Genomic DNA, 26052 nt, shown 5'->3' with positions numbered 1-26052 from the left:
ATGACACGAGGAAGGGGGCTGCCTCAGAAGACCTTGGGGACAAAGAAATCCTTCAGTCTTCACATTCTTGACCAGCTGGAGTCTCCCTGGAGACTTGAGCGGGTCTCTTTGAGTGACAGATGCTGCCAGGCTGCAGGGTGACAGAAGTGGCGGGTGTAGCTCTAACATCTGTCAGTCGGACCGCTGTCAGTCAGATGTCTGAATTAGGGGCGGTGGACATCAGTGAACCAGCTTGCTCCACTGAGGCGAATGAACCCGGTGGAGCAAACGGTTGACCTCCAAAGGAATGTCTATGGTAGCAAAAGTCGATTTAACTTCATCACGAGCTATTTTGACTTGATCTGTGTCGTTCCCTGCGTCTTGCTTTCGCGTCATTTGTTGACAGCTGGGAGTAATGGCAGTTTCGTGTTTCGTCGGCGGCTTTCAGCTCACCGCTGGGATGGAAACAAACTATGTTGGAGGGTAATTTAATTCTGTCTCTCTCCCTGTTATCATCCTCTATTATACAGCTGTCTGAACGGCTAATTAGAGGTGTGGAGTGAGCCGTGCAACACTTAATAGCCCAAAGGCTAACAGAGGTAGCAAGTGAGCTAATTAATGCTCTTTATCTTACAAGCGATCAATACTTTGCCTCTGATTTTTATCACCTTTCTAAACTGAAAATTCTTAGACTCAATATACAACCTTATTGACTCCCCTCCTTAATGCTTGTGCTCAGGTCTACTTATGTCACTAGATATATATCATGCTTTCCATCCTGCTCCACATACACGGCACAGTATCTTATTTACTATGGGTTTTCTGCTGTTTGAGAGATTGTGATGGGCATTTTCACAATTTTCTGACATTTTACGGACAGAATGGTGAATCAAGATAATAATCATCAGCTTAATTTATAAAGAAAATAATTGGTAGCTGCAGCCTAACCCTTAACTTATACCCAAGACTTTAAATCACAGTTGTTTTAAGCCCCTTCAGGCAAATGTGTCCACTACATGAGATACTGCACCGTGAGTGTCACATAAGTACTGTCTGCTACTTCTGCTCGTCTATTGATAATGAGGTGACATAGAAATCAGATTATCTATAGACAATACAGTTGTGGAGAAAACAGGACGTGATGAATGCTGGACTAACAGGAAACCAAGGCCTTTTTTCTGCAGCTGACTGAGTTACTCACTTCATAGGCAAGCACCTCAAACAAGACACTAATGCATGGCATGTCGCTTTCAACTGTGGAACGTTGTAGAACGGCTATACTGTTAATCTGTTGTTACTAGGCAAACTCTATGACGTAGCCAAAGGGCTACAGTGAAGGGACGTTTCTTCTCCTTCCCTGTCATAAAACCCTGTGGGCAAAACCCTATTTAACCCCGGTGAATGAGATGTGAGGCTGTTGAGGGGCTGAGGGGTCAACTGAGGTCAACCCATAGTAACTGTGAGTGTGTGGTTAGGGGGAGTTATCATCCATCTTACTCTTTGTTCCCCGCTGTCAAACCTCATCGCACATGTTGACCGCAATTGGGAAAGGTAGAAAGAGAGTCAACAGCATTTCTTTAGATCATGAATTTTACTTCAGTTGTTCAGCATCCAGAGCTGAATGCTGAGCAACTGAAGTAAAGATTTGAACATTTGAAGCAACTTTAAGTCATAGTGTAGGCTGATTTAGTGCAGTTAAAGCAGTTTGCAGAGGATTAAAAAATTTCATGTGCCGTAAACCTATTTTGATCCGAATGATGGACTGATAATTGTGACAACTGTGCATCTCAGTACCGAGCAAAATAGCTCTGATGCTTACCGAAGATGAAGTTTCCTTCAGCCGGCTAATGATGCTGTGGTTTTCTAGAATTACTTTTGGAAAGGCGAACCCGAAGTTCAGACACACACAGTTTACCCTAATAGGAAAAGGTATTGATCAGACAATTACTATAGAGGTGAAACAGTTACTCAATTAGTTGTTGACAGAAAATGTATCTGCCAATTAGGGCCGCAGGTGGCAATTATTTTCACTGTCAATTAATCTGCTGATTATTTTTGTCTCTATTAATAGATGAATAGTTTGGTCTACAAAATGTCAGAAAATAGTGAAAAAGCACAATTTATTCAAATTATTCAGGTCTTGAAATGCCCTGTTTTGTTCAATCACAATAGTCCAAACCCCAAAAATATTCAGTTTATCGTATAGGACAAAGAGAAGCTGAAATTCTTTACATTTGCAAAGCTGGAATTAGAGAATGTTTCACATTTTTGCTTAATGCATGACTTGAAAGATTAAACGATTATTAAAATAGTTACTGATTAAGTTATTTGTCGATTGACTAACCCATTAATCAACTAATGGTTTCAGCTCTAATTTTGATAACTGATAAATCATTGAAGTCATTTTTGAAATGTTATAGCAAACTGAATGTCTTTGAGTTTTGGACTGTTAGTGGGACAAAACAAAACTATGAAAGTGTCACTTTGGGCTCTGGAAAATTGTGAAATTCTTGACTCATTTCCAATGTTTAGAGACTGAAAAATTGATCAGTTAATGGAAAAAATAATCATCAAATTAATTGCATAGACAGAATAAGTGTACTGGTTTGATGTGGTGATGTAAAACGACCACATTTTACATCACCACATCCCTCCTAGGGGACAGATCAGCCGATTGCTTCTCCAGTGGCAAGCGCTCTAAGCTGCACGACACTGCCGCCAACACACAAATCCACCTCTGCTATTACCCTGTGTGCAAGTCCTGATTAGATTAGACTACCCCTAACTGCCTTACCCCTTCGCTCGCATAAACACAAACACACCCCTCCGCCGATCATTGAGCGCTGCTCGAGGCCCCTCAAATCTTCACCCGCTCTGATTTTTGAGTGGGATAAGGGTCGCTCACTGAACCCCATGCTCTCCCTTCCCTTCCCCCACTCACACACTCATCAGCTCCCCTGCCTCTTTCCTAACCACTACAACCACTGCTTTTTCTCCCCGCCTCTGTGCTGCCTCTACTCCTCCCTAGGGCTTGCCTGATCACTGTTTCTGTGTCTGCGTGAGACACAGGTGAGCTCTGTCTAAACAAATCCTGCCTCCCGCTTGTTTTGTCTACTGCGGTGGAGGCAGGCGGCTACGCGGACGCCGAGGGCCTGGGATAAGGCTGCTTTTCTCTCTCGAAAGAGAGAGGGGGTGCTTCTCTTCAAAGAATAATTTCTGTCAGTGAAGTTTCCAAAGAAATGAACTGTCAAGGATTTCAATTCATTGCTTGAAGGTATCAAAACATTAAGAGCTGTTGGGTGTCAAGGAAGGAGCTTACAACATAGTTTTAAAGTAAACATCCCTTCTTGATTTCAACATTTAAATCCACCTGAAAGCTGAGAGAAGAAGGGTTGCAGAAGGATGTGGGTTGGGATTTGATAGCATTTTATCAAATCTGAATGTGTGTCTGAATCTGCTTATCAAATCCAAATCCTTTCAAATCCCTTTTGGCTTTGCTTACATAAAATTTCAGTAACAAAAGGTGCAGATAACTTAATTTTTAAGGTCTACAGCTACAAATCCTGAATCATATGTGAATCGCTCTTTACCAATAAAAAAGATAAAGTAAAAGGTTCGGTAAGAAATTTGTTAGTGTGAAATAAATTGATTTGGGTATTTCACCAACGTACAGTTGGATCTGAAACAGAACTGGTTATCAAAAACGAGCCTACAGAAGGTCCTTTGAACCTAGAGGCAACTGAGACAGAGGTTTGTGCTTCACATTACAGGAAACTGTGCGCTTTATTTCTGACATTTGAAACATCATATCCATCCATTTAGCTGTGTGTGCTCTGTGGCATGTAGCATTAATAGGTGAGTAATGCTGGTCATATACAGCAGTGTGAACCCGGTCTTAAAAGTTTGGTACCAACAAAACTTCTCAGAAAGAAAGGAAAATATGAAACTGAAGAGCCTTGGGTTGCAGATAGCTTGAAGATGTAATGTGGATAACTTCTGGATGCATTTGCCCCTGTATGCATTTATGGCACAGTGTATGGTGTGTGTAATTTAAGGTGGAAGTCTGTCCTGGCATGAAATGATAGCGATGAAAGACATGACCTGCTGTGTACGACTTTCCACCTGGATACAATAAGTACAAAAACAAACATGCACATAAAGCAGAGCTTGACATCTTGTTGGGGAGCAACAAAGTGGTGTTGGCGATGAGAGATGGGTGTTTACAACAGGAAATGCTTCGCCACCGGTCAATATAAGTACCGTGTGAGGAAATTAAATGATCCCACATCAAACTGCAACAATCAGGGAAGCCTTAAAGTCATAGTTTCACTTTGGAGTTAATAAAAAGTGGATTGTGGGGATGTATATACAGCGTAAGCTTCTCATCTGTCTTTTTACTATAACCATGATGCGCTGATGGAAATTTCCAAATAACAGGACAAAGCATTGAATACAAAAGCATTGACATGATTAATGTGAATATGTGTACAAAGTAGACATAGTCTTAAAGGCGAGCTTTATGTCAAGTCCTGGCATATAAACCATATTAACAATCAAAATCAGTTTTTGTCTCGTTGCCAAAATATGTGTGGGGAGACATCCTGACTGAGGTAATACTTATTAAATGATTTGGCTGCTGTTGGGGAAATATTGCATTAAATTAAGTCGCAGAGTGTCAGTAAAGTCCTGGTGCCACACAAAGAACTGAACCATGCTTGTCGGACAAAATGTTTTGCAATCAGTTAGAGTTTTGTCCTTAAGTTTTCCAATGTGTTATCTGTCAATAAAAAGCACTTATCCTGTGCTGTCCCAACAAACTTTCATCGAGATTGTTTTCTCCTTTCTGTCCAAAGGGAGTGTACTTAAGTATCTGACACTAGTTACAATTTCACAACATAACTGTTTATATTGCTCAATAAACAAGACTAGATCAAAACCTAGTATATGGCTGGACTGCCCTTTATCTGTTTGCTTCTCTCCTACTCTCTGTGCTCACAAAGACAGTATTTTAATACAGCCAAATTCCCATTGAAGCTGTTCTCATTTAAATGTTTTTCTATTTCTGTTGTCAGACAACGGACCATGAAATAGTGACTAATACATGGCCCATTAAGGCTACATGTTAGGCAGCAGTAACTTCCAAGCCATTTCCAAGCTGCTGCTCTGCACTGCTTGAACCCTCAATTTATAACCACGATGTCATCTGACAAAACACCATACACATAAGTTTAAGACAACGGCTGTGCTGTGATTTCAGCTATATTTAATTGTAACATGGTCACTCAGATAGAAAGTTAGGAGCTAATTCATGTCTGTGTCAGCTGCCATGCGGTCAGTTGAATGAGAGCATAGGGAGGTGTGTCCTTGGAGGGAAAACCTTACACTGGGCTTGCAGGGTAATACTGGCAACTGTCTTCTACAGAAGGTTGCTGAGGTTTGTCCAAAAGTTTGCTAGATTTGTCAGCAGGTGATTTTGTGAAGAAAAGTTGCTAAAGGGGTCTGAAAGGTCGGTAAATCTAGCGACAAAGGCGCTAAGTTGCCCTGATGACGCAGTAGAAAATGTTTGTGGCAGCTTGAAAGAGCAACAGCCAATAGGGAAACTTCAACACTCAGCCAGCCAACCAATGATGTAACTTAATCACTCAGTCAGTCAGTCAGTCACTCAGTCACGGACATTCACGTTTCTAGGGCCGGCCTCGTGGTTGCGGTCCAACCAAAAACAGACAAGATGGTAGAAAGTTTATAACAGAAAATGATTTCGTCTGTATACTCTGACAAAATTTGATATGGACGAGTGTCAAAAGTGTCAAGTCACTACCTGAAGTTGATCATTTAGGGTGCTTTCACACCAACCTGTTTGGTTTGGTTTGGTGAGCTGGTGCGTTTGCCCATTCGGTGTGTTTTGATTGGTCCACAGCTTTCACACTGGCCCAAACAACCAGTCTGAGACCGCCTGAAAAAGTGGGTCTTGGAGAAAGTGAAAAGAAGTTAAAACAGAGGTGTGTTGCTTGTGTCCTAGTCTGCGTGTTAGTGAAACATAGTGACCTTACAGTAACTACCCCCCCCCCATAATTTTACTGTACAAGATGCCACTTTTTTATACTGTTTCCACCTGTTTGGCGTTATTCCCAACATGTGGTCGAGTTGCAGTCTAATAATAAATAATGCTCATACTCAGTTCTTTCTTTGTGAGCGCTTTGACTTCCCCATGTGGGTTCATATAGCGTTGATGATGCAGGATGAAAGTCGTCATCTGTGTAAATTAGTGTTTACAGCTCTTTGTTCATTTGTAAGGAGTCAATGTAAACACGAACCAGACCAGGACAATAAGGCCAGAATGTATCGTTTTTTTTCCTTGTTCTGAGTTAAATTAACCGAACTACAGGTGTGTAGTGTCTCAGTACTCTACTGTACTGTGATGGCGTGTTATCCGTGTGTTGACAGAGGTCTTACATTTGCTGCTGTAAAAAAGAAAAAAGAATCCGTATAATTTGAGTGACAGTAGGTGTCACTTTTTCTAACATTGTCTGTCTCATACCTGATGTTGGGGGGAAACTCCTAAATTAAACCCAGACTGCATTTTAAATTACCAACGTAGGCTGAGAAGGAGGTCTAACTACCAGCTGAGATGGGCTGGATGTCTTAATCAAATCTTATAATCAGCAGAAAACTGCTCAACAACTCGGCCTTTAATACGATAATCATTATTTTGCATAGAATTCTGTCAATCCCTAGAACCACCCAAATCGCCCATTCAGATTTTGCGCTGGATGGTTTTATAGTAATAACTGTTATTTGGCAGGGAAAAGGGGGACTAATTCCTAAACCATTTATCTGCAAAGACGTATATGTAGACATTGCAGGTGTGTGTTTGCACTTGCCCTCTCTTGTGTGGGGGAGGTGTTAAAAAAAAAAACCCCAAAGAAAACACAGTGAAATGTGTGAAGAAGATTCCTCAGTGACACCCCAGTGTTGCTTCATGCAGCTGCAGTTCGCGAGGTATTCTCTAATCTCTACTATCTCTGTTTAGGCAACAGTTGTGTAATTAATTAAGAATGCATTCTCTTTCTCTGTTTTTAACAGAGACTTTGCAGTATTTTCCAGAGAAAGTTATGTTCTGTTTGTGAGCAGAAAGCTCACGGAGAATCTGATGAGTACTGATACCTGCTGCTGCAGGTACAGAGGCTTACACTATCCAGTTTAAGGATGAAACTGAGCAGTAAATAAATAGAAACAAGTTTTGAGAAAAGAGACTGGTGGGGTTGTGCACTGGAAATTATCTCCGCGTGTCCACCCCACTTATGTGCTGGCTGTTGAATTATGCTCTCAACAACCCCCCAAACACAACACACATGCACAAGCAAAACCAACACACATACACCTTTTTCTGCTCTTGCATCTTGGAGAATGTCAACCATGCTTTGATGCCCCTCCTCCTCCCTCCTGTCTCTTTTTTTCTGTCTTTCTCTTCCTGGGAGCTGATTTATGTTTGGTTTAGGAGTCTACATGTCCGCCTTCCTTTTTATTCTTCCTGCATCCCTCAATCCTCTCTTCCGTCTTCACCTCGTGTTTTCTTCAATACAGGGGACTGAAAGAACATTTTGAACACGATTAGTTTTTATGGTTTGATTAAACCCCTAGAGGGAAAGAGAGAGAGACAGAGAGAGATGGAGAGGTAGAGAGGTGGGGCGCAGAAGGGCCAGTCTGAACAAGGAGGCATTGTGTAGCCCCCCAACTGTGACGGACTGACAGTCTGCATTACAGCACGCTACAGCAGCCTGCTCCCCAAAGCACTGCTAATCTGTTGCTTACTGGCCCCTCTGGCTAGCTCAGGTAAGGGGGGAGGGAGCGGGGGGGAGGGATTTCCCCTTGTTTTTTCCCTGTACATGCCACAATCATTTTTACCAGGCAAACTTAGACTGTATTTGTTCCATTTGCAGCGTAGCGTTGCCATAAAACTAAAGGTCTCATTATGACTGGATGACAGGATCTATAATGTATATGAGAAGATAAATTATTTGGTATATCTTGATAATAAATGTAATAAATGTCACAGTAATTACTTGGCTCACTTGGCATGTTAGCTCTCTTCTAATATGTTTTTCCCTGTACAGTTTAAATGGTCAAAGATCCTGGACCCTTAACTTATGGTTAGATGTTATAGCTATCGTCAATTTATAGACATTTAATGAAAAGTGCAATATGAGATTCATTCTTATACCTTCACTTAGCATGTAGTTGCACAGTGATGCAGCTAAAAGTGATGCTAAACACACTTTCAGTAAAGGCTGAAGACAGCTGCCTTTGAAGTTTTTCTGCAATTATGAAACCGTGAAAACAGTGTTTGACAACAACTTCAATGATAGTGAGTACAATTCAGAAAAAGATGAGATACAATAAACAAGAGTTTAATCAGAAATATGCAAAAATGTAGAGAAGCTGTCAAATTAGTTGTCCCTCAGTCCATGAGGAAACAAAGTATCACCAGTGACAGAAAAACATAAAGTCCCTGTAGGAAGTACAACACAGTAATTAGTCTAGTAAAAGTAGACAGTGTCCACAAGAGGAAAGTGTATTGCAGCTTATTTCATTTTACAAATTGAGGCCGTACATTCAGCGGGCAAAAATTGCTACCCAAGGAGACCCTGGTTACTTGGTAGCAACAAAAACAAACTCTCCGTGAAACTCTGAATGACTAGAGCAAGGTAAGCTTTCACATTTAGTCTGGTCATTCCTGCAGATCTGTCTGGGTTTGTTGTAAATGGAACGGGATCTCCCCGCTAAGTCCCATTGGACATGCTGCAGACGGCTTTTCACTCCCTCATCTCCTCAGGAGTTGTTCTATTGCTTGTTTTCACACAACTACCCCCCAGATAAGCTTGTTAATTCCCCAAAAAGCTCAGCCTTTCAACGCCCACCCACTCCCACATTTTTTAAAGAAAATACCTCCCTTTTCTTCACAGTGCACGCTGTAACCTTGATAGATTCGTACACTCTCTTGCCGTTATTGCGTTAAAACTGTTGAGGCTTTTGACCAAACTAGAATAGTGCAGAAAGTGATGGTGCAGGTGGGAGGCTACTGGATCACAGCGATGCCAGGACGTAATGAACGGAGTAGAGTTGCTATGTGATTAGAGGTAGTTTGAATGTGCAGGGAAGTTCATATCAAACTTGTTTTTGCATAGACAATGTTGGAGACCGGTAGTTGGAGCACTTTTAAGACTTGGATGGGGCATTTTGATCAGGCGTTTAACTCTCCTGAGGATGAGCAACATTAGAAAATGTCTACTTCTTTGATTAAAAGTCGAAGATATAAACGTATGTACATAAAAACTCATGAAAGAGAAGTTAACTACGACATCCAACCATCAAGCTAACAGTGAACGGAAGATAAAGATTACACTTCGTCGAAACCTGATCATACTATCAGCAGTTTAAACTGATTGACTTCCAGATTCTGGGTCAATTTTGGAAAAATTATTTTTCGATTAATTGATTAATCCTTTGCCAATAGGGAAAACTGTCACATCAAATCACAATTTCTCAAGGAGTCCAAGGTGTCGTCTTCAAATGTCTTGTTTTTACTGACCAAAAGTCCAAAAGGTATTCTGTTTACGATGAAATAAAAAAGAAAAAAGCAGAAAGTACTATTATTAGAGAAAACTCACAACGGAGAACACTTATTATTTTAACTTAAAAAAATGACTTAAGCAATTAATGGATTATCATAACAGTGTTGACAGTTTTCCTACGATCGACTAATTGATTAGTCAACTAATGGTTGCAGCTCTAAACTTGACATTTCTCACTATTACTTTGCAGATATGCTCATGTCAGCACCGTTTTCACTTCCCCCACCTCCCCCTTATGTGCTATATTTATGGTAACGGATTTTATCATTTGATGTTGTGCAGTTAACATCAGAGAAAACGACTGAAAAGAAATCATTCCCTTGATGACGCCTCTTTCAAAAGCTCACTTCTCTAAGCCTCAGGCTACCACTGCCACACCCAACAATCACTTCTATCCAATCCGCGGTGGTGAGAATGACTGAAGACGGATACATCTGTCGTTCACTTTGTGAAAATAAAGCTCACACACTGATGCATCTGTCCTGTGTCTGCCGGACTGTGGTTAGTGATGGGGCAGTCTGACTGCAACACAACTCTCCCAGGCTATAAAAGTGACCATTAAAATGATAGATCTCTCTTCCTCTGGCCCTTTCTCTCCATCTCGCTGTGTCTTTCTTTCTGTCGCACACTTTCTCTGTGTGTGGCTGTGGGCGTCTGGACATGGATGCAAACACCAGGGAGGATGTTCCCTGAATAGCTCTGCCCCTCACTCTTTCACTCTTTGCCCCCACCAATCCACCCCCCATCCCACCAATGAGAAGAAACACACAACGCACATACTCAGAGACTTAGAGTAAAAGCGTCCTCTAGCCTAGTGCCCTTCGACCCCCAGGGGTCGTAAGGAGAGGCACGTGCTAACAGAGGTCATGGGAGGGCTTCGATGGGACCAGTGTTTGGTTTTCGGGGACTCCCTAGGGGAGACTTAATGGCCACTGTCCAACCGCGAGGCCATCTCCAAGCTGGCAGATGTTTTATACCCAGTCACCCCCTCAGGAGGAGCTTAGACAACAGACCCACAGGTGGATGTCCTCTCATTCTCTGTAGGTGTTAGCTCACGCCGATAGCCTGAAATATAAACCCCGGACTTGTTGCTAACTTGTCTGAGTTAGCCTTTGATTGTCAGCCTAAGCTTCTCATGTGGCTTTATTTAAATTCGACCATGTAGTGTGGGTTTGTTTTCTTGGTTTTGTGTGGTTGTGAACGAGCAAGAAGAAGAGCTGTTGTATTCATGTTCTCCTCCAGAGCATGAATTCCTTGCCCCGCCTGATACGTGTCTGACTTATCAAGTGACATCCCTCCAGTTCTTTCTATTTAATCCCCATCTCTTGTCTTGTTTTCCAGGCATATAAAACTCCACATTGTTGGTGGAAACAACTAAAGCAAACATTTTGCTAACATTTAATCAAATGCAACTTTAACATACAAACCCAGTGTCCGTACACGTCCATTATCCCAGGGCTAGAATTAGCCACCACCGTTTATATTAATCATATAATAATTCTACATTTACTGTATAGTTATCTAGCATTTTTCTATTCAAAAAAGTGTTAATCCTTTCATTTCAAAATTGAGCAGGATCAGTTATGTGCACCCCAGTATCTCTGGGAATCATGATCATACTGAATGATTCTGGATCTCATCCAATGCCAACGCTCTGTGCTGAGGCAGAAAATAGATCTAGCACGGGGAGCTGTAAAGTGAGGGTGTGGAGGTCGGGGTGTTGGATGGGCAACACCCCATAGGTGTTCAACCCAGTTGAATGCCTATGGGAGGTTTTAGACTGATGTATTATACTCCGCTCTCCACCATTATCATCAAAACAATAAATGAGGGAATAGCTTTTGGAAGAATGGTGCTCCATCCCTCCAGTAGAGATCCAGAGACTTGTAGAATCAATGCCAAGCAGTGCTGAAGCTGATTTAAAGGCTCATGATGACCCAACACCTCACTAAATCACTATACGTTGGTTTTTCCATTAGTTTGTCACCCATTAATTGATTCATAATAGTTGTATCCTTTCAGATATTCCATCATCAAACCCTTGTCACCTCTTTTGATTTCCTCTCCTGTTGGGTTATTAAAAGCTGTTTTTAAGGTTTCAGTCTTTAGAGACCCTTAGGCCATAACACACACAGCCTTTTAAAAGCCTGGGAAACTGCTGCTACTAGACACATACGTCATGGTGCGAACAAATAAATACGCCGTGTTCAGGAAATCTGGGGGCTGGGCTGGGTGTAGAAGTTTGTTGTTCATGTTGAGCACGTTGAAATTTATGTGCCTCTGTGTGCCACTTTAGGTCTATGTGTGAGTGTGTGTGTGTGTTTGTGTCTGTAGGTGTTAGAAAGATAAGCCATCTCAGGGAGGAGGAAAGGACCAGGCAAGCAGAGTGTTTGTGTTTGTGTCTCTGGTTTTAATGACTTCAGCTGCTCAGGCTCACGTCTATGTCTGTTTGGGGAGGAAGGTTGCAACTCTGCCATTCAAATTAAACACAGAGATATGCTTATATATCTTAATATTAGTCTGAGCAGAGGCCCATCTATTCTCCTGTTCTCTGCAGTTCGTTTAATTTACCTTGCCTCTGTCATGCTGTTTTTCCCTCTCCTCGGGTTTTTCTTCCATTTCTACCACACGGTTCCCAATTTCATTAGCTGTTGTTTGATCAGTCTAAAGTGAAGTCTGATAGCAGAGTGAGAAGCACATGCTGGGTTTATCTCCTGCGGGGTAGAGGTGGATACTCTGATTTAAAGTTGAGTTTCTCAGGTCCTGGTCCTCTGTGTGTTTTAGTGTGAAGTCAGAGAGCAAAACCAATGCTGGGGTTAAATCCAGGGGACCAACCTCATGTGAATAAGCCCCCTCAGCTGACACCCCCACCCATTCAGTAACTGTGTTACAGTACGTGTCTGCTAACATGTTCAGTAAGTATTCGAGGACGTCTGTACCTCACTCACTTCTAGAGCCACCACGTGCCACCCATTTCTGCTGTCAATACAAACCTGCCCCCAATTCTCACACACAATTTCCCACTTTGACTGTAGATCGACATGCTACCACTGACTCAGAAATATAAAAGACCATATTAATAGTTGGTATCTTGAACAATTTGTTCTTATCATATTTTATATACAAATATATATGAATCTTTATTCAAACTGTGTCTAGGTTTTCACTATTGTGTGCCCTGTAATATACGAAAAAGGTTAAACCCTCTCAAAACTATGTCTGAAATTGTAAACATTAAACATTCAGGACTAAAGACCAGGACGAAAATAATACCTAATGATTCCTAGGTGTTATTTTTTAAGAGTTTAACAGTCAAACATTTAGCTAATCTCCATCATCAGAACTGGGTTTTGGTTTGATCAGATTCTGATGTACAGCGACCAAACAAGCCACAAACTGTCACCACACTTGATTCAAATGTTGCTTAATCCCAATTGGTTTAAGGGTGTATGTGACATCACCTTTGGCCCACTGAGCCCTGCCTACATCAAACCAGTGAGAAAAAACTCTAACCCTGATCTCAAATTTCTCTCATTGGAAATAACCAGAACTGTTCCAAAATATTTTTTTTTAAATTTATGTTGGACCTCATAGTGTATCTTAAGAAGCTGATTGAGAAAACAGGTTCGAAGGGCCTTTAAAGCATTTTTAGGACATTGTAGCTCTTTTGATAAGAGCTAACAGAATAAAAGATCAAATCTTCATACCACAAATCTTCAGATCAAAATAAGTTAAATATTTTGCAAGTTCTGTACCAAAATGGCAAGCTGCTGCATGTTTCTTTAGATTCATGTACAAAATGTTAGATGGGTTCACTCCTCACAAACTGCAGCGCTTGAAAGAACTTTCATTGAGCTACACATTTAGAGTACTTGGGTAGTTTAAAAGGTAATCCTTCTCTTACTTATGTCAAATTTAACTGCTTAGGCTTTAGCAAAAATATCTCTATGCTCTTATTCTGCCCCATAGTGCGATTAGCAAGAAAGTAGGCTAATCTAAAACGTGACTATAGTAGCAAGACTAATGTATTGTAAGCGGAGGAATGCAGTGTATTTTAGGAATGTGTTTTTTTTGTAGCCCCAAATCTTAACGGTTTTCACAGGGAGGACTCTACTTGGCATGTTTACAGCAGCAGTTGCTCGCAGCTTGCCTTTGACATCATGTCCGCAGTGCAGCAGTGTGTCCTTTGGGGCATCTACAGTATGTGAACTTTTGCTCTTTTTTTCTTCACCTGTTTGAGATCTCATTTAATGTCAGCACACCTCATCAACCTGTCTCATCCATCTCGCGTATCATATATTAAGCTAAAGCTCAGGTCTGAAGAGGTGAATGAGGTTTGACCACATATAATTTAGCACCAGGGGTTGTTTTATCTATATGTTAGCCATGCTCCAGGCCCTTGTGCCGCCTCTTTGGTTTGTGGAGAAAAGTAATTACAACAGGGCCTAAAGCCACCACGCTCTGGCCTTAGGACCTCTGCCGCCACATCCTGTAAGCAGTGGCTTGGCTTTTAAAAGATCTCTCTTCTTCTCTCTATGCAGCTCTGTTTCTCATGACCAGTATATTGCAACTTTTTCCTCTCATCCACTAAAATCCATCACTCTCTCAATGTCTTTTCACCATTTTTTTAATCAACAATTGATTATTTAACAGGTGTCTTTTTGGACCCAGTATGTCTTTATCCACCGCTTTCCTTGCCCATCACTCATCTTCTCTCCTTTTTATCATCCTCTTCCTCCCCTCCTCACCTCCACCGGCCTTCTCTAGAGTGCTACCAGAGCTCGGCCAGCGTCTTCTCAGGGAAACCTCCACTCTTCCCAGTAATCATCACTTACAAGGGGAATTCCTTCTCCAGCAGCACGCTTGCAGCTCTGCATCTTTGAACATTTGATGGTTTGATGGCTATAATTTGCTTGAAATAACACCAATAAAGTCATGAAGCTGTAAATGCCTAAATACCTAATGTACCAAGATGAAACAGGATACAGCCTTTGATTTTGTAGCTTTCAAGAACCTCTTGGTTACTTAGCTTCTACAGACTGCATTTTGAGATGTTGTTACAGATATATCTTTATTATACCATACACACATGATCTTTTTAAAGAGTTTGCATATTATACAGTCTGTTGATTATCTCTAAACTACAGTGTAAACAGGCACTTTTGTAGCATTAAGCTAAGCTATAATCTTCTAATATTCTGCAATATTATACATTTTTGCCTAGTGCTAGGGGCTTTACAAACATTACTTCACAAGCAACATAAAAGTGAGTTAAAGGAGTACGCAGCTGAATAAGAACCAGCATTAAGCCTGCACTATTATAGCACGTCAGTAATACTTCATGCTGTAGTGCATTGTTCGTTCTCAAGCCCTAGCCAATAGGAGGAGGCAGCATCGTTCAAAAGCAGGGGAAAGCCCTGAGCCTGAATAACAGACAGAGTCTCCACCTGAACTGCCTCTGGAGTCAAACCGCTCTCTCCCCCTTTTTTCCCGTCTCCTCCTCCCACTTTCCCTCAGTTCATGTCAGAAATGTCACACACATTCTTAGCAGACACTGAACACCTCAGCTTAGTGGACCATGGGGAGAATTAGTTAGAGCTTCCTCCCAGTGTCACCCGAAAGGAGAGACAGGTCAGATTGCAGTGGACACTCAAGTCGGAGGAGAAGATCTTTTATAAGTTTTTCCCTTTGTATTTAGTAATGAATGAATATTTTTAAACGCATTTACCCGCACTGTGCTGTAATTTTCACTGGTATGTGACCTGCACAAGGTTGTGACTAATCAGTGATTCCCAAGGAGGAAATCCTTCTCCAACAGGCTTCTTTCTGTGTCTTGTTGACACAACACAGTGGCCCATCACTAATCTCCTGAAACTCTCCATCACTGGGTCAGACTTTAGGGTCATCGCTGGACCACAAATAATGAGCTAATAATCACAAGGACCTCTGATTTCTAGCTTTAGACTTGGCTGAAAGATTGCGATTGCAGCTGAAAGGTGGACATTCTTGTCCGCTGACAGGTTAAGTTGCATCATATGACAAAATCCCATCTTTGTTGAATGATAGATACAAAAGGCAGGTGCAGTTGCGTGCGTTTGATTGTAAAAAATCTCTGTGCCGCTTGTGCGGAGATTAAATGGACACCTTGCAGGCCTTTCAATCCAGTTCACGACAAGAGCGATCTGTTTGTACATGAACAACATCACGACGGCAACCTCCTGCCTTTTAATGACCGAATAAACAAACCAGCAGACATAATAGTGCAGTGCTTTTGTCAAGGGAAAGGGCAGGGAGCTAGTTAAGGAAGGAGTCTGGCCCCACATGAAAAGAAACAGGGAGGAGGAGAGACGTCTGGGTGTTCCTCCAGCATTGTTCAGCCTTCTGCCTCTGAGGGTCACCTGTCATTGGCTGGGCGGTTTACACAGGTGCCTTAACCCAGCCTGATTTGTTGGCCTTGAAAGGAGACTTCAGTCAACAGGTAGCGTGAAAGGAACAATAGCGACAATCCCGAAGAAGAGAGAGCCAGAGAGAGAGTGGGAGGAGGGTGGGATGGCGAAAAAGAGAAATGGATTCTTTTGAAAGCACCTGAGGGTTTGTGTGAGATAATCTGTTTGCCTCTTACTCACAGTCTTGCTTTGTAGGGTGGAGGAAGGCGTATCGGTGTGTTTGTGGTGCTTAAACTGTTGCTCAAGGATGCCCCTCTCAAGAAACCCCTCCTCCAAGTGGCCCGTGCGAATTCAGTCATCCATCTTCAGTCCTCTCTGTTTCACCCCTTTCATAACCTCGGCTGTTTCCAGGGTTACACCGCCGTGCCCAAGGCTCGGTTAACTGGCACTGGCGCTTTGCCAAGAACCAGCCCCAATAATGTAATACTGTTACACCAACACCACACACCCTCGCTTCGAGAGCCAAGCAGCAAGGCTCGCTCGTACCACGTTGTTTGTGTTGACGTTTTGTATGCATGTGTGTGTGTGTGGTCTCGCTGCCAGGGGGAATGCCAAGTTCCCTCTCCCCCTGTGTGGAATGTGGCAGGCAAAGCAGATCTGTGTGTGTGTGTGTGTGTGTGTGTGTGTGTGTGTGTGTGTGTGTGTGTGTGTGTGTGTGTGTGTGTGTGTGTGTGTGTGTGTGTGTGTGTGTGTGAGCGGGAGATAACTGTGGCGGCGGAGAAACTAGTTAAGCCAACACAATTAAAAGAAAGAAGCAAAATTGCAATAGTGATGCTTTGAGTACAATTTCATAATCTAGAGGGGATACTGAGTCAGACAGTTAAAATTATAACTGTTTTATTTCATGTTAAATTGGGTCACATACACATAAAGTTGTACAAAGAAACTTTTACCATTTAAAACTAAAGACCTACATGCTCATATAGTATATCACAACTTATTTTAAAGGAGCTATTTATAAGTTTTGCTATTGCTACATAGCCAACGTTAGCATGAACAGCTTTTTACCTACCAGTCAAGAAGAAATGTTGCGAGTTCAACATCAAACTTCATTCCTCACCAAGAGCTGTCTCGAGCAGTGGAAAGCAGCGCCAATGTTAACTCTTGTTTTGCGTTTATATAATAATTTTTATGATTTTTGTGATTTTTAATGCAGTCCAACAGCATGGTAACTAGCAAATGAACTAGTTTAGTCAGAGAAATAAACACCATAGGTTGCAATTATATTTAAAAAATGTATATAAATCCCAAATGTTACATAAAGACAGCTGCTTTGGCTGGTTTGTATTTCACATTCCTGATAATTTGTTTTGTGGCATGCAAATAATCCCTAAATAAACTTAAAATAGGATTGCATGTGCACCTGTTTTCCATTTTCACAATCCGGACACAGGTGGAAACCTGTTACTGTGAGCAATGTAGGTTTAATAACCATTTCTATTTAGAGAGGGGCTGACCTTTTCGAAAAACTGGGAATGTCTGTTGTTTCTCTTCCTCCTTTTAACTGTGGCCATGGTGATAAAGGGACAATGTGTGTGTGTTTTGTGTGTACCCATGTGTGTAAGTGCATGTGTGCTAATGTGTGGGTTCAGAACACTGTCTCTGTGTCATTTCCTCTTCCCCAACAAACACTAACCAAATAAAGGTAATTGAATCACAGTGTGTCCACGTTGTGAGTGTGTTTGAGCGTGAGTGTGTGTTGACTCTTTGTAAATGTGTTTGCAGAACACTTAACTGGAAAACTCGAGCTTGATTTCCAAGTTGTCCTTAGTCTTTGAAAACTTGATCCATAACATACCAAATGATTTAGCCAAAACTGTCTTTAATTTTAGATGATGAACCTTACACATTTGGAAACAAAGAGATAAGTTTAGTTAATTGAGGTACTGAATTTAACAGTTTAGAAATGGGAGAAGCTATGACTGAAGTGTTTGTTTTTCCTCTGCAGCAGCCAGCTCATAAATGGACCAGATAAGTCCAGAAAGACATTGTACGACAGTGGCCAGGGGATCAGCTCTCTCCTTTATCTGCATTTCCCTTCTCACAGGCTGGAATGTTAATGGTGGCTTTGTGATGGGTTCAGCTCTCCTGAGTGACTGACAAGCCGACTGGCAGCTCTCAAAGACCCTTAATGGGAAAGTAGAGTTAGCTGAGAGATGTCAGTGTTTTAAAAGAATGAGAGCTTTTATTTGATTTCAAGCAGCGTCCAAGGTTAAATGAAAGTTCACTTAGTGCTTGTTCCATGAAATGGTTTATATAATGTTTCTAGTCACAGTCTTGATATCAGTTGGTTGTGTGGTGAAAGTAAACATGGTTACTGGCAAGTGTAATAACCAACAATCGAGCCTGAAAAACGGTTCGTAGCCTACATAAATCACACTGCCAGGACTACATGACTCTTAAATTATTCTTATATATATATATATATATATATATATATATATATATATATATATATATATATATGCTGACCATCATGTTTCCTTGTATCCTTTTGCAGGGCTAGAAATGCCTCAAAATGCTATCAGTCCTTAGGTAAATCTGTGGGAAACATCTAGTGAGTAGGTATTAATGCACTGTATCCTTGTCTATAAACTAATAATTTCAGGCTTTAAAATCATCCTTGGCAGGTATTTTTTAATATAAAACACAAGCATCTACTCTACAGCCATGACCGGAGGCCTGACGCTAACAGCTAAATAAGCCAAAACTCTCTCTCTCTTTTGTGGTATTCTAGGCCTGGAGGTATCTTTTAGACGTAAACAGTAATCTGTCAGGGCTTGCTGACATGCAGCACTACCAAATGTCCATGGAAACACAACATTATGGAGCAAAAAAAAACCATTGAGGAGAGTGTAGAATGCTACCAACTCTCTCTGCATATGATTGTAGCATGAAATGATGGATAAAGTGGTGATTTCAACCCGGGCAAGTTAAAACAGTGGTCGCATGTTGTTTCCAGTGCAGTAAAATTGAATTATACAGTTTTAAGAGTGTCTTTTTTTTTCCTTGCCCAGGGATGTTGGTGCTGCACAGCACAGAAATAATGCAGAATATACTAAAGGGTTGCAACTCAGTATCAGGAAGTCGTCGATGTTTTATGTGTTCTGCAATGATCAAAGTTCAGAGGTAACAGCTGCTTTGGCATCTTGCTGTCTTATAGGTTACCTGTCCAAAGTGTTGAGGAATTACACCGAGCAGGCCTGTGAAGGAGATTTCCTGTCTGTTCGCTGCCCGCCCCGCACCACCATCACCGTCCAATCAGCTTTCTACGGAAGGAGAGGTGCCTCTGATGCCCAACAGTGCCCTCAGACCTACCAGGCTCTCCTAAGCTCTTACAACACCCGGGAGGATGATCAATTTTGTTCTGTGTCCACTGCACTACAGGTTAATTAACGGAGCTCACACATTCCTTACAGAATTTTGTATCAAAAAAATCCAACTCAATATGATTTTTATTTTTAAAAATACCTAGTATTAACTAGAGTTTTCTTAAGCCTCTGCACATTTCTGTCAGGCCCGTTCCTTCTGTATCCCATGTATCCCAGACTTGGATCTCATCTTGTTCCTCCCTCTGTTAGTCCACTCTTCAAACACCAACACACTCTCGCTTTTGCACTGCAAATCCTCCTGAGAGAAAGTGTCCTGTAAAATGGTGAAATTTGCCAAGGGTTAAATTTCGTAGGACCACTTATTATGTAACGCTTTGTGAGGAGGTTTTCCGGCAAATTACACTCTCTAAAGAGGAAGCAGGCTTGTATGTTCCCATGACACAAAGCGATTTCATGGGGTCTTTGCCTTAGCATCCTCTCCTAAATTGGGATGCGGCCGGAATGGAAGCCTCTCTTTGCAGCACACACACAAACACATCCTGTTCAGCATTCATTCAGTTGTTTTGTTTATTCTTAGTCCCCCTGCCTTCTAGCATTGAACACCCTCCGTTTCCATAATAGACAGTACAGCCATGAACGCACAGACACAGAGGGTGCTTTGTGCTGAAGTGAGAGAATTACTGACTGCTGCGCCACCCACATTCGTACCGCCCTGAAGAATCTCCTTGTACCACCTGTTCATGACCCTTGTTATGTTGGTATTACTGTAAAAATTCTCCATATAAAAATGCTTAGTTTATGGGTTATCCCAACAAGGGCTGCAACTAATGATTATTTTCATTGTGGATTAATATACAGATGTTGCATTAATTATTTTATGCTAAAAAAAATAAAAAATATCAAATAACAAAATACATTACTGTCAAAAGTTCCCAGGCACATGGTGATATTTTCATAGTTTCTTGTTTTTCTTTCTTTTTTTTCCCCTAAGACGCCACTGGCTCTGTGAGGCTGTACGTAGGCCACAGTGGTACTTTGAGCTAAATGCTAGCATCAGCACTGCCAACCTGCTCACAATGACTATGCCAATAATTAGGTATAACGTTTACCATGTTTGCCATCTTAGTTTAGCGTGTTAGCATGCTAACATTTGGTAATAAGCACTAACACCAAGTACAGCTGAGGCTGATGGGAAAGTGATAAGTTTTCGCAGGTGTTCATACTATAAATGGAAGTACTGTATTTAACAAATTAAAATTTTGAGATAGTAGAATTCATCCCCTGGGCACCATGAAAGTCTGTATAAAATGTAATGGTAATTCCTTCAATAGCGTCGATACTTCAGTCTGGACCAGAGCGGTGGACGTACCAACTGTCCCACCTCTGAAGCCACGCCGCTAGCATGCTTAATAAAAACCAAAGGTATTGTATTTACAATATGCAACAGAGAAAAACTGCAAATCCTCATATCTGAGAAGCAGCGATCAGAAAATATTTTACAGTTTTGCTTGATATATGACGTGAATGATTAAGCAATTCTTAAAATAGATGCAGATTGATTTTCTGTCAGTCAATGACTGGATTCATTTTTTCAGCATTAATCATAGTTATGTAATAAATAAGCTATACTTCATCCTTATGGTCTACACACATTACTCAGTAAAACCACTCACAGTGAAGCCCTGCATGTTTTTTTTTTTGGTTTTTTTTTTGGTGCGTTATAGATTATTTCCCCCCATAATACTGCAAGAACCACAACTCCCAGTGCTCCGTTCCATGGGCTGTTGTAACTAATGCTTCACTTTTAATATTAAATGTGGAGACTGTCTCTGAGCAGATTCCATTCAGTCATTCCTCCAGCAAGTGGGATTCCAGTACAGGGGAATGTAGTGTATTGGAATGTGCTCACCTGGGTTACAGCGAGCTAAAAGATGATGAAAGTAAAGAAGCAAAAGGATGCCAGCAAATTAGGAATGGAGCTTTCCAGAGTTTTCTTTCTCCTTTTTTTTTTTTTTTTTTTTTTAACCTGCTCCGCTCCTCCATATTCCCATGGCTATAAGCAGCCTGTTTGAAGTGGTTTTAGGTTTGCCTGCTGCTGGTCTCACCATCATTGGCTTATTGTTCGTCCCTCTAAACCTCTCCGTGGTCTTCTCCCACTCTCTGTCACTCTTTCCTTCTTTAGAAAATGCTGGACGAGTGCCAGGACAGAAGGAGCTGTCAAGTCCTTGTCAACAGCCGCGTGTTTGGGACAGACCAGTGTCCTGGCAGCAGTAAATACCTCATTGTCTGGTACAAATGCAGACCTAGTAAGTCCCTCATCGCCTCGTATCCTGACGGTGACACACATTTGTCCCTCCCTCTCACACACCTCCACATTTGGTAACAATTAGACCAGCGTTGGATTCACTTGATTTTCACTAGGGACAACCAAATTACAACATTAACAATCAACCGAAATCCATATTCTATTTTATTGTGTATTGAAAAACCCGAGCTCTACTCTGTAGCAATGTATAAAGTATCTGATTATTATTATTAGAGTTGGAAGGAAGGCTTGGACTCTTTCCAACCAATAACCAGCACATAAATAGCTTCTATGCACTTTATTTGTCCATTTCCACATGAGCCATATAAGGCCTATTTTTACCTGAAACGTAGCTTTGTGTAAAAAAAAAAATCAGAGCATTTGCTGATTTTACATCTTGCTTCATTAAGAGAAAAATCCGCCAAAAAAATATCTTGTAGTGGTGTATTCCCCGTATAAAGCAGCAATGAAAGACACTGAAATGGGACAGAGCAGCATAGGAAAGACAAATGTCAGATTTTATTAGTCTGCTTCTACTGCTGACTATTTGTCCCCTGTTTGGTTTTATTTTTTTATGTTTGGTTTATTACACTAAGCTATATTAAGGCAATTCAAGGATAAAGTTGGCAACAAATGGCAATGAAAGACCAAAAAGAACAGTGTGTCAGTCCAACTCTCAATACTTTTAGTCTTTCCTACCCTGTCTGTGGGGCTCAGCCCCAAACCTATTCTTTCCTACTGAAGATGTTAATCTTAAAAAATGAGTCACAAAAAATTATTCAGTGAAACAGCTGGCACTGTAGTTGTTATTAATTGTTACTCTAACAGGAGTAAATAATGTACTTGTTACGGACTATTTCCAGTCGCAGATTAAAACACATTGGGCGCTCTATTGAGTATTTACGTCTATGTCTAAGTCTATGTGAATTTTTTCCTCCTTCTGTCCTCTGCTTCATTTAAAAGAAAAGAAAAAAACTTATTGCGTGCCTCCTCCTTTATCCCTCTCCTTCCCTCTCCCCGTGAGCCAGGAAGCTAAGAGTATCACTCCAGAGGGGTGCCACAACAGTGCAGTAATCCCACCCAGATTCTGGTCTCCATTCATGGCTCAGTGCTGTGCTGAGCCGAGCCGCACTGAGCTGTGCAGCAGTTCACACTAGAGTGACCAGAAGTGGGCATTAATCCACTGATCCCCCTGCCCTCCCCACTTTTTCTTTCTCCACCAGACCCCGGGGCCAATCAACAGCTCTTTGTTCACTGTCACTTAACCAATGACTTCTCAGGGGAAGAGAGAAAGGCCGCATGGGGTGTTAGTGAGGTGCAACGGGCAGGTGTCACTGCCTTTGAAAGGAGAGGTGGATGGAGGACGGAGGAAGTGAAGGAGAAAGGGAGGGAGGAATAAAGAATAAGAGTGAATCCATCGCCAAAAGATATAACAAACCAGTCCGACCCCTTTTCTCCGCTCTCTCTTCTTCCTGCATTCCTGTTCCACTCCCCACATTGATGTAGAAACGGCTGCTGTTGTGTTTTTATTTGCTGGCCAGTGGAGCTCCTCTGGCTGTCACAGGTCACTGTGGCTGGATGTGTGTGAGGAATGCCTCTGCATGGCTCTACATGTCCACGGAGCAACCCTGCCTCTGTTTGTGCATGTTTACGCTGAATTAAGCCAGGCTTCTGTTTTCTGTGCTTATCAAAAGCTCCTCTACAGAGGTTTGATAAAATAAAAATTATTGAAAAAAATAAAAATCATTTGTAGATATCTTTTCATCTGAAAATGTAATTTTTGATGTAAAGAGATCAAACAGTTTACTTGATGTTTTGTTTTGTGAACAAGACAAGACATTCATGCAAACGTTTTTTTCTATTATAGCATTTCAGGAATCAAATTGCATAGAAAGCTTATGTTTTGTCCAGAAATTACTAAAATATTCAAAATTGCTTTAATTATTCTATTTTTCTTGTGTGCTTTTTTGTTATTTGTGACATTTTGTATCCTCTCTTGGTATCTCCAGACGAGTATAAGAGTAAGGTGGTTTGTGAGGAGGAGAGGATGAGACTGAGCTGCAAACGGGGTATGCAGATTGCCGTCTACTCCGCCATGTTTGGCCGAACTCAACAGGGCACCCTGGAGTGTCCCCTTCATCACAGGAGGGCCACGTCAGTAGGTGAGGCACATTCTTACTCTCGCATCGCAGGTTACAAGACAGTTGAGTAGCTGAGGGAGCTGCATTTCTGCCAAAGGACCCAGGATCCTCGAAATTTGAGACCAGTCATAACATAAGTGTTTATTAAGTGGAGATTTATGCTTCACTAAATTAAAATAGGTTGAGTCACGAAGCTAGTTCTGACATATAGCTTACTAGTCACAAAATATTTACACGTACAAACTGCCAGGTGCGACCTTTACGTAGCTAACAGAACCACCTGACATAGCTAACATTAGCATGCTAACGTATGACCGGTTTAGATTGAAGAGCAAAAGAAGTAAATATTGACGACACATCTGACCTAATGTGTAACGTGGTAAACTAGAAGATTTGAAATCGCATCTCAAAGTACAAAACTTTATTCTGATAATGTCGGACTAAATTACTAAAAAGCATTGGATTGGTTAGCTTAATTGGATATCTTATTCGACACTGAATGAATACCATTGGCTTTTTGTCCATGTATGCATATGTAAATAAAACAAAAACGTTTTAGCTAAATTCACAAAGGATTGACAGTTAAGTTACTTAGCACTGTAAACTGTTACTTTTGGCGGTCATGTTACAGCTTGTGATGCTAATTGGAGAAATCTAAAAAATGTTTTGTAACAACAGATTTACTAAAGTCTTTAATAGCTATGACATTTCTAAACTTTTTATGGTACAACTTGATTTACTACTGGCAAACCAGTTATTTAATTGTTAGCTTAACTGGTAGCACTACAATAGCTAGTAGTGCCGAAACAAACTTGCTGATTTAGTAACTACTAGTTAGCAGTAACTAAGAACTTAGAAAGGACATTATGCACAAACTTAGCGATGGATTTACAAACAGCTAGTGCAACCAAATCCTGGTTGAGAGTGCCAAAAGACACTGATAGATGCCAAGGTGCTGTTTTATGGTGATCTTATTCAGTGACCATCCACTGGAGAGATTGGGCAAAGATGATAATGGTATTAAAATCATTACTGTTTGACATTATTATCATAGCATCAGTTCCATTATTATCCTAGTATCAGTATCATAGCATCAGTTTTCGTGTCAGTCTGATGTCAGGAGAGGAATGAGATTTCTTACATGAAGACACAAGCTGGGAATGTAAAACAGGTCTGCTTGGGTTTGCATGATGTTAAACTGGGTCTCCTTGTCCTGCTAATGTTGTTATACATATCAATGAATTGGGAGAGTGGAACTTAAGGTCACTCTGGGATTTGTTCTTTTTGCCAAGGTATTTTTCTGAGTAAAACATACCAGGCGTCATCCAGCAGATGGAGAAAATGAAACATTTTATTGATGAGTTTTACATGTCAGGGCTCGAACACCTCTGAAGAGAACTACAAACAAAGCCAGGCTCATAACTCCTGCCGCATCTCTCCTTCATGCATTTTATTTGACTTGTGTGATATTGCCTTGAGATGCTGTGGTGCTTTGGTGGGTTTTATAATTTCCTCTGCAGCTTCTTTGCTTCAGAGGCTCTTGAACAAACACTGGTCTGCCACACCCATACTTGACGTCAACTATTCAAACACCTTTCCCCCTCTTACCCAGATAACTGATTGATAATATAACTTTCAGAAAAATGTCACCATTTAGCATTTCTTTATCTTGTTCTGAAATTCTGGGATATACAGTATGAAACAACTACTCAAGCTCAGGTCAACACACACGCAAACATGCACACACACATTGTCAGGGGAATTGGGGTGGAATGTGGATCAGATGTCTCTCTCATCCAAAGTGCAGAGTTTGGCCCGTAGAAAAGGGACAGTATTGAGTTCCCCCCCAGTTCATATGTGTGCGTACGTGCATGTGTGAGTGCATGGGATATCCAGATGTACTTTAGCTATTGTTTAGGGGAATGTTAATGACTCTAAGCTTGGATACATGACAAGTCTTAATATAACCATAGCTACTGTGGAGGTGGCCCTTGTCTCTTTGCCGGGTAGCTCATTTATTTCACTTTATTCCGCGCTACCTTTGTTTTGTTAATGTATAGAAGGAAATGGACACTGAGGGTTTGTAAATAAGTAGCCAGAGCAGGTGTAAGTTAACTGGGGAGTGTGCGCTAGAAAACAGCCTCCATAAAGCTGTGAAGGGAGGCTGAATGTCCTTTGCCATGATTCACCATTCAAACAATGAACAACGAACATGAC

At 41.2% G+C, this 26052-nt stretch overlaps 1 protein-coding gene across 2 annotated transcripts in view; it reads left to right on the top strand.

The window, feature by feature from the left end:
• Positions 1 to 26052, top strand: part of LOC120789274 (protein eva-1 homolog A) — a 78010-nt gene that overhangs the window by 2086 nt on the left and 49872 nt on the right. For both annotated transcript variants that reach the window (XM_040125891.1, XM_040125890.1), the window contains exons 2-4: positions 19221 to 19444; positions 21572 to 21695; positions 23704 to 23856. In XM_040125891.1, coding sequence (XP_039981825.1) covers positions 19221 to 19444; positions 21572 to 21695; positions 23704 to 23856 — 501 coding nt within the window. The remainder of the gene's footprint in view (positions 1 to 19220; positions 19445 to 21571; positions 21696 to 23703; positions 23857 to 26052) is intronic.

The sequence above is a fragment of the Xiphias gladius genome, chromosome 4, assembly GCF_016859285.1.
Source record: "Xiphias gladius isolate SHS-SW01 ecotype Sanya breed wild chromosome 4, ASM1685928v1, whole genome shotgun sequence".
NCBI lineage: Eukaryota > Metazoa > Chordata > Actinopteri > Istiophoriformes > Xiphiidae > Xiphias > Xiphias gladius.
This window is presented reverse-complemented; position numbering and strand designations above follow the sequence as displayed.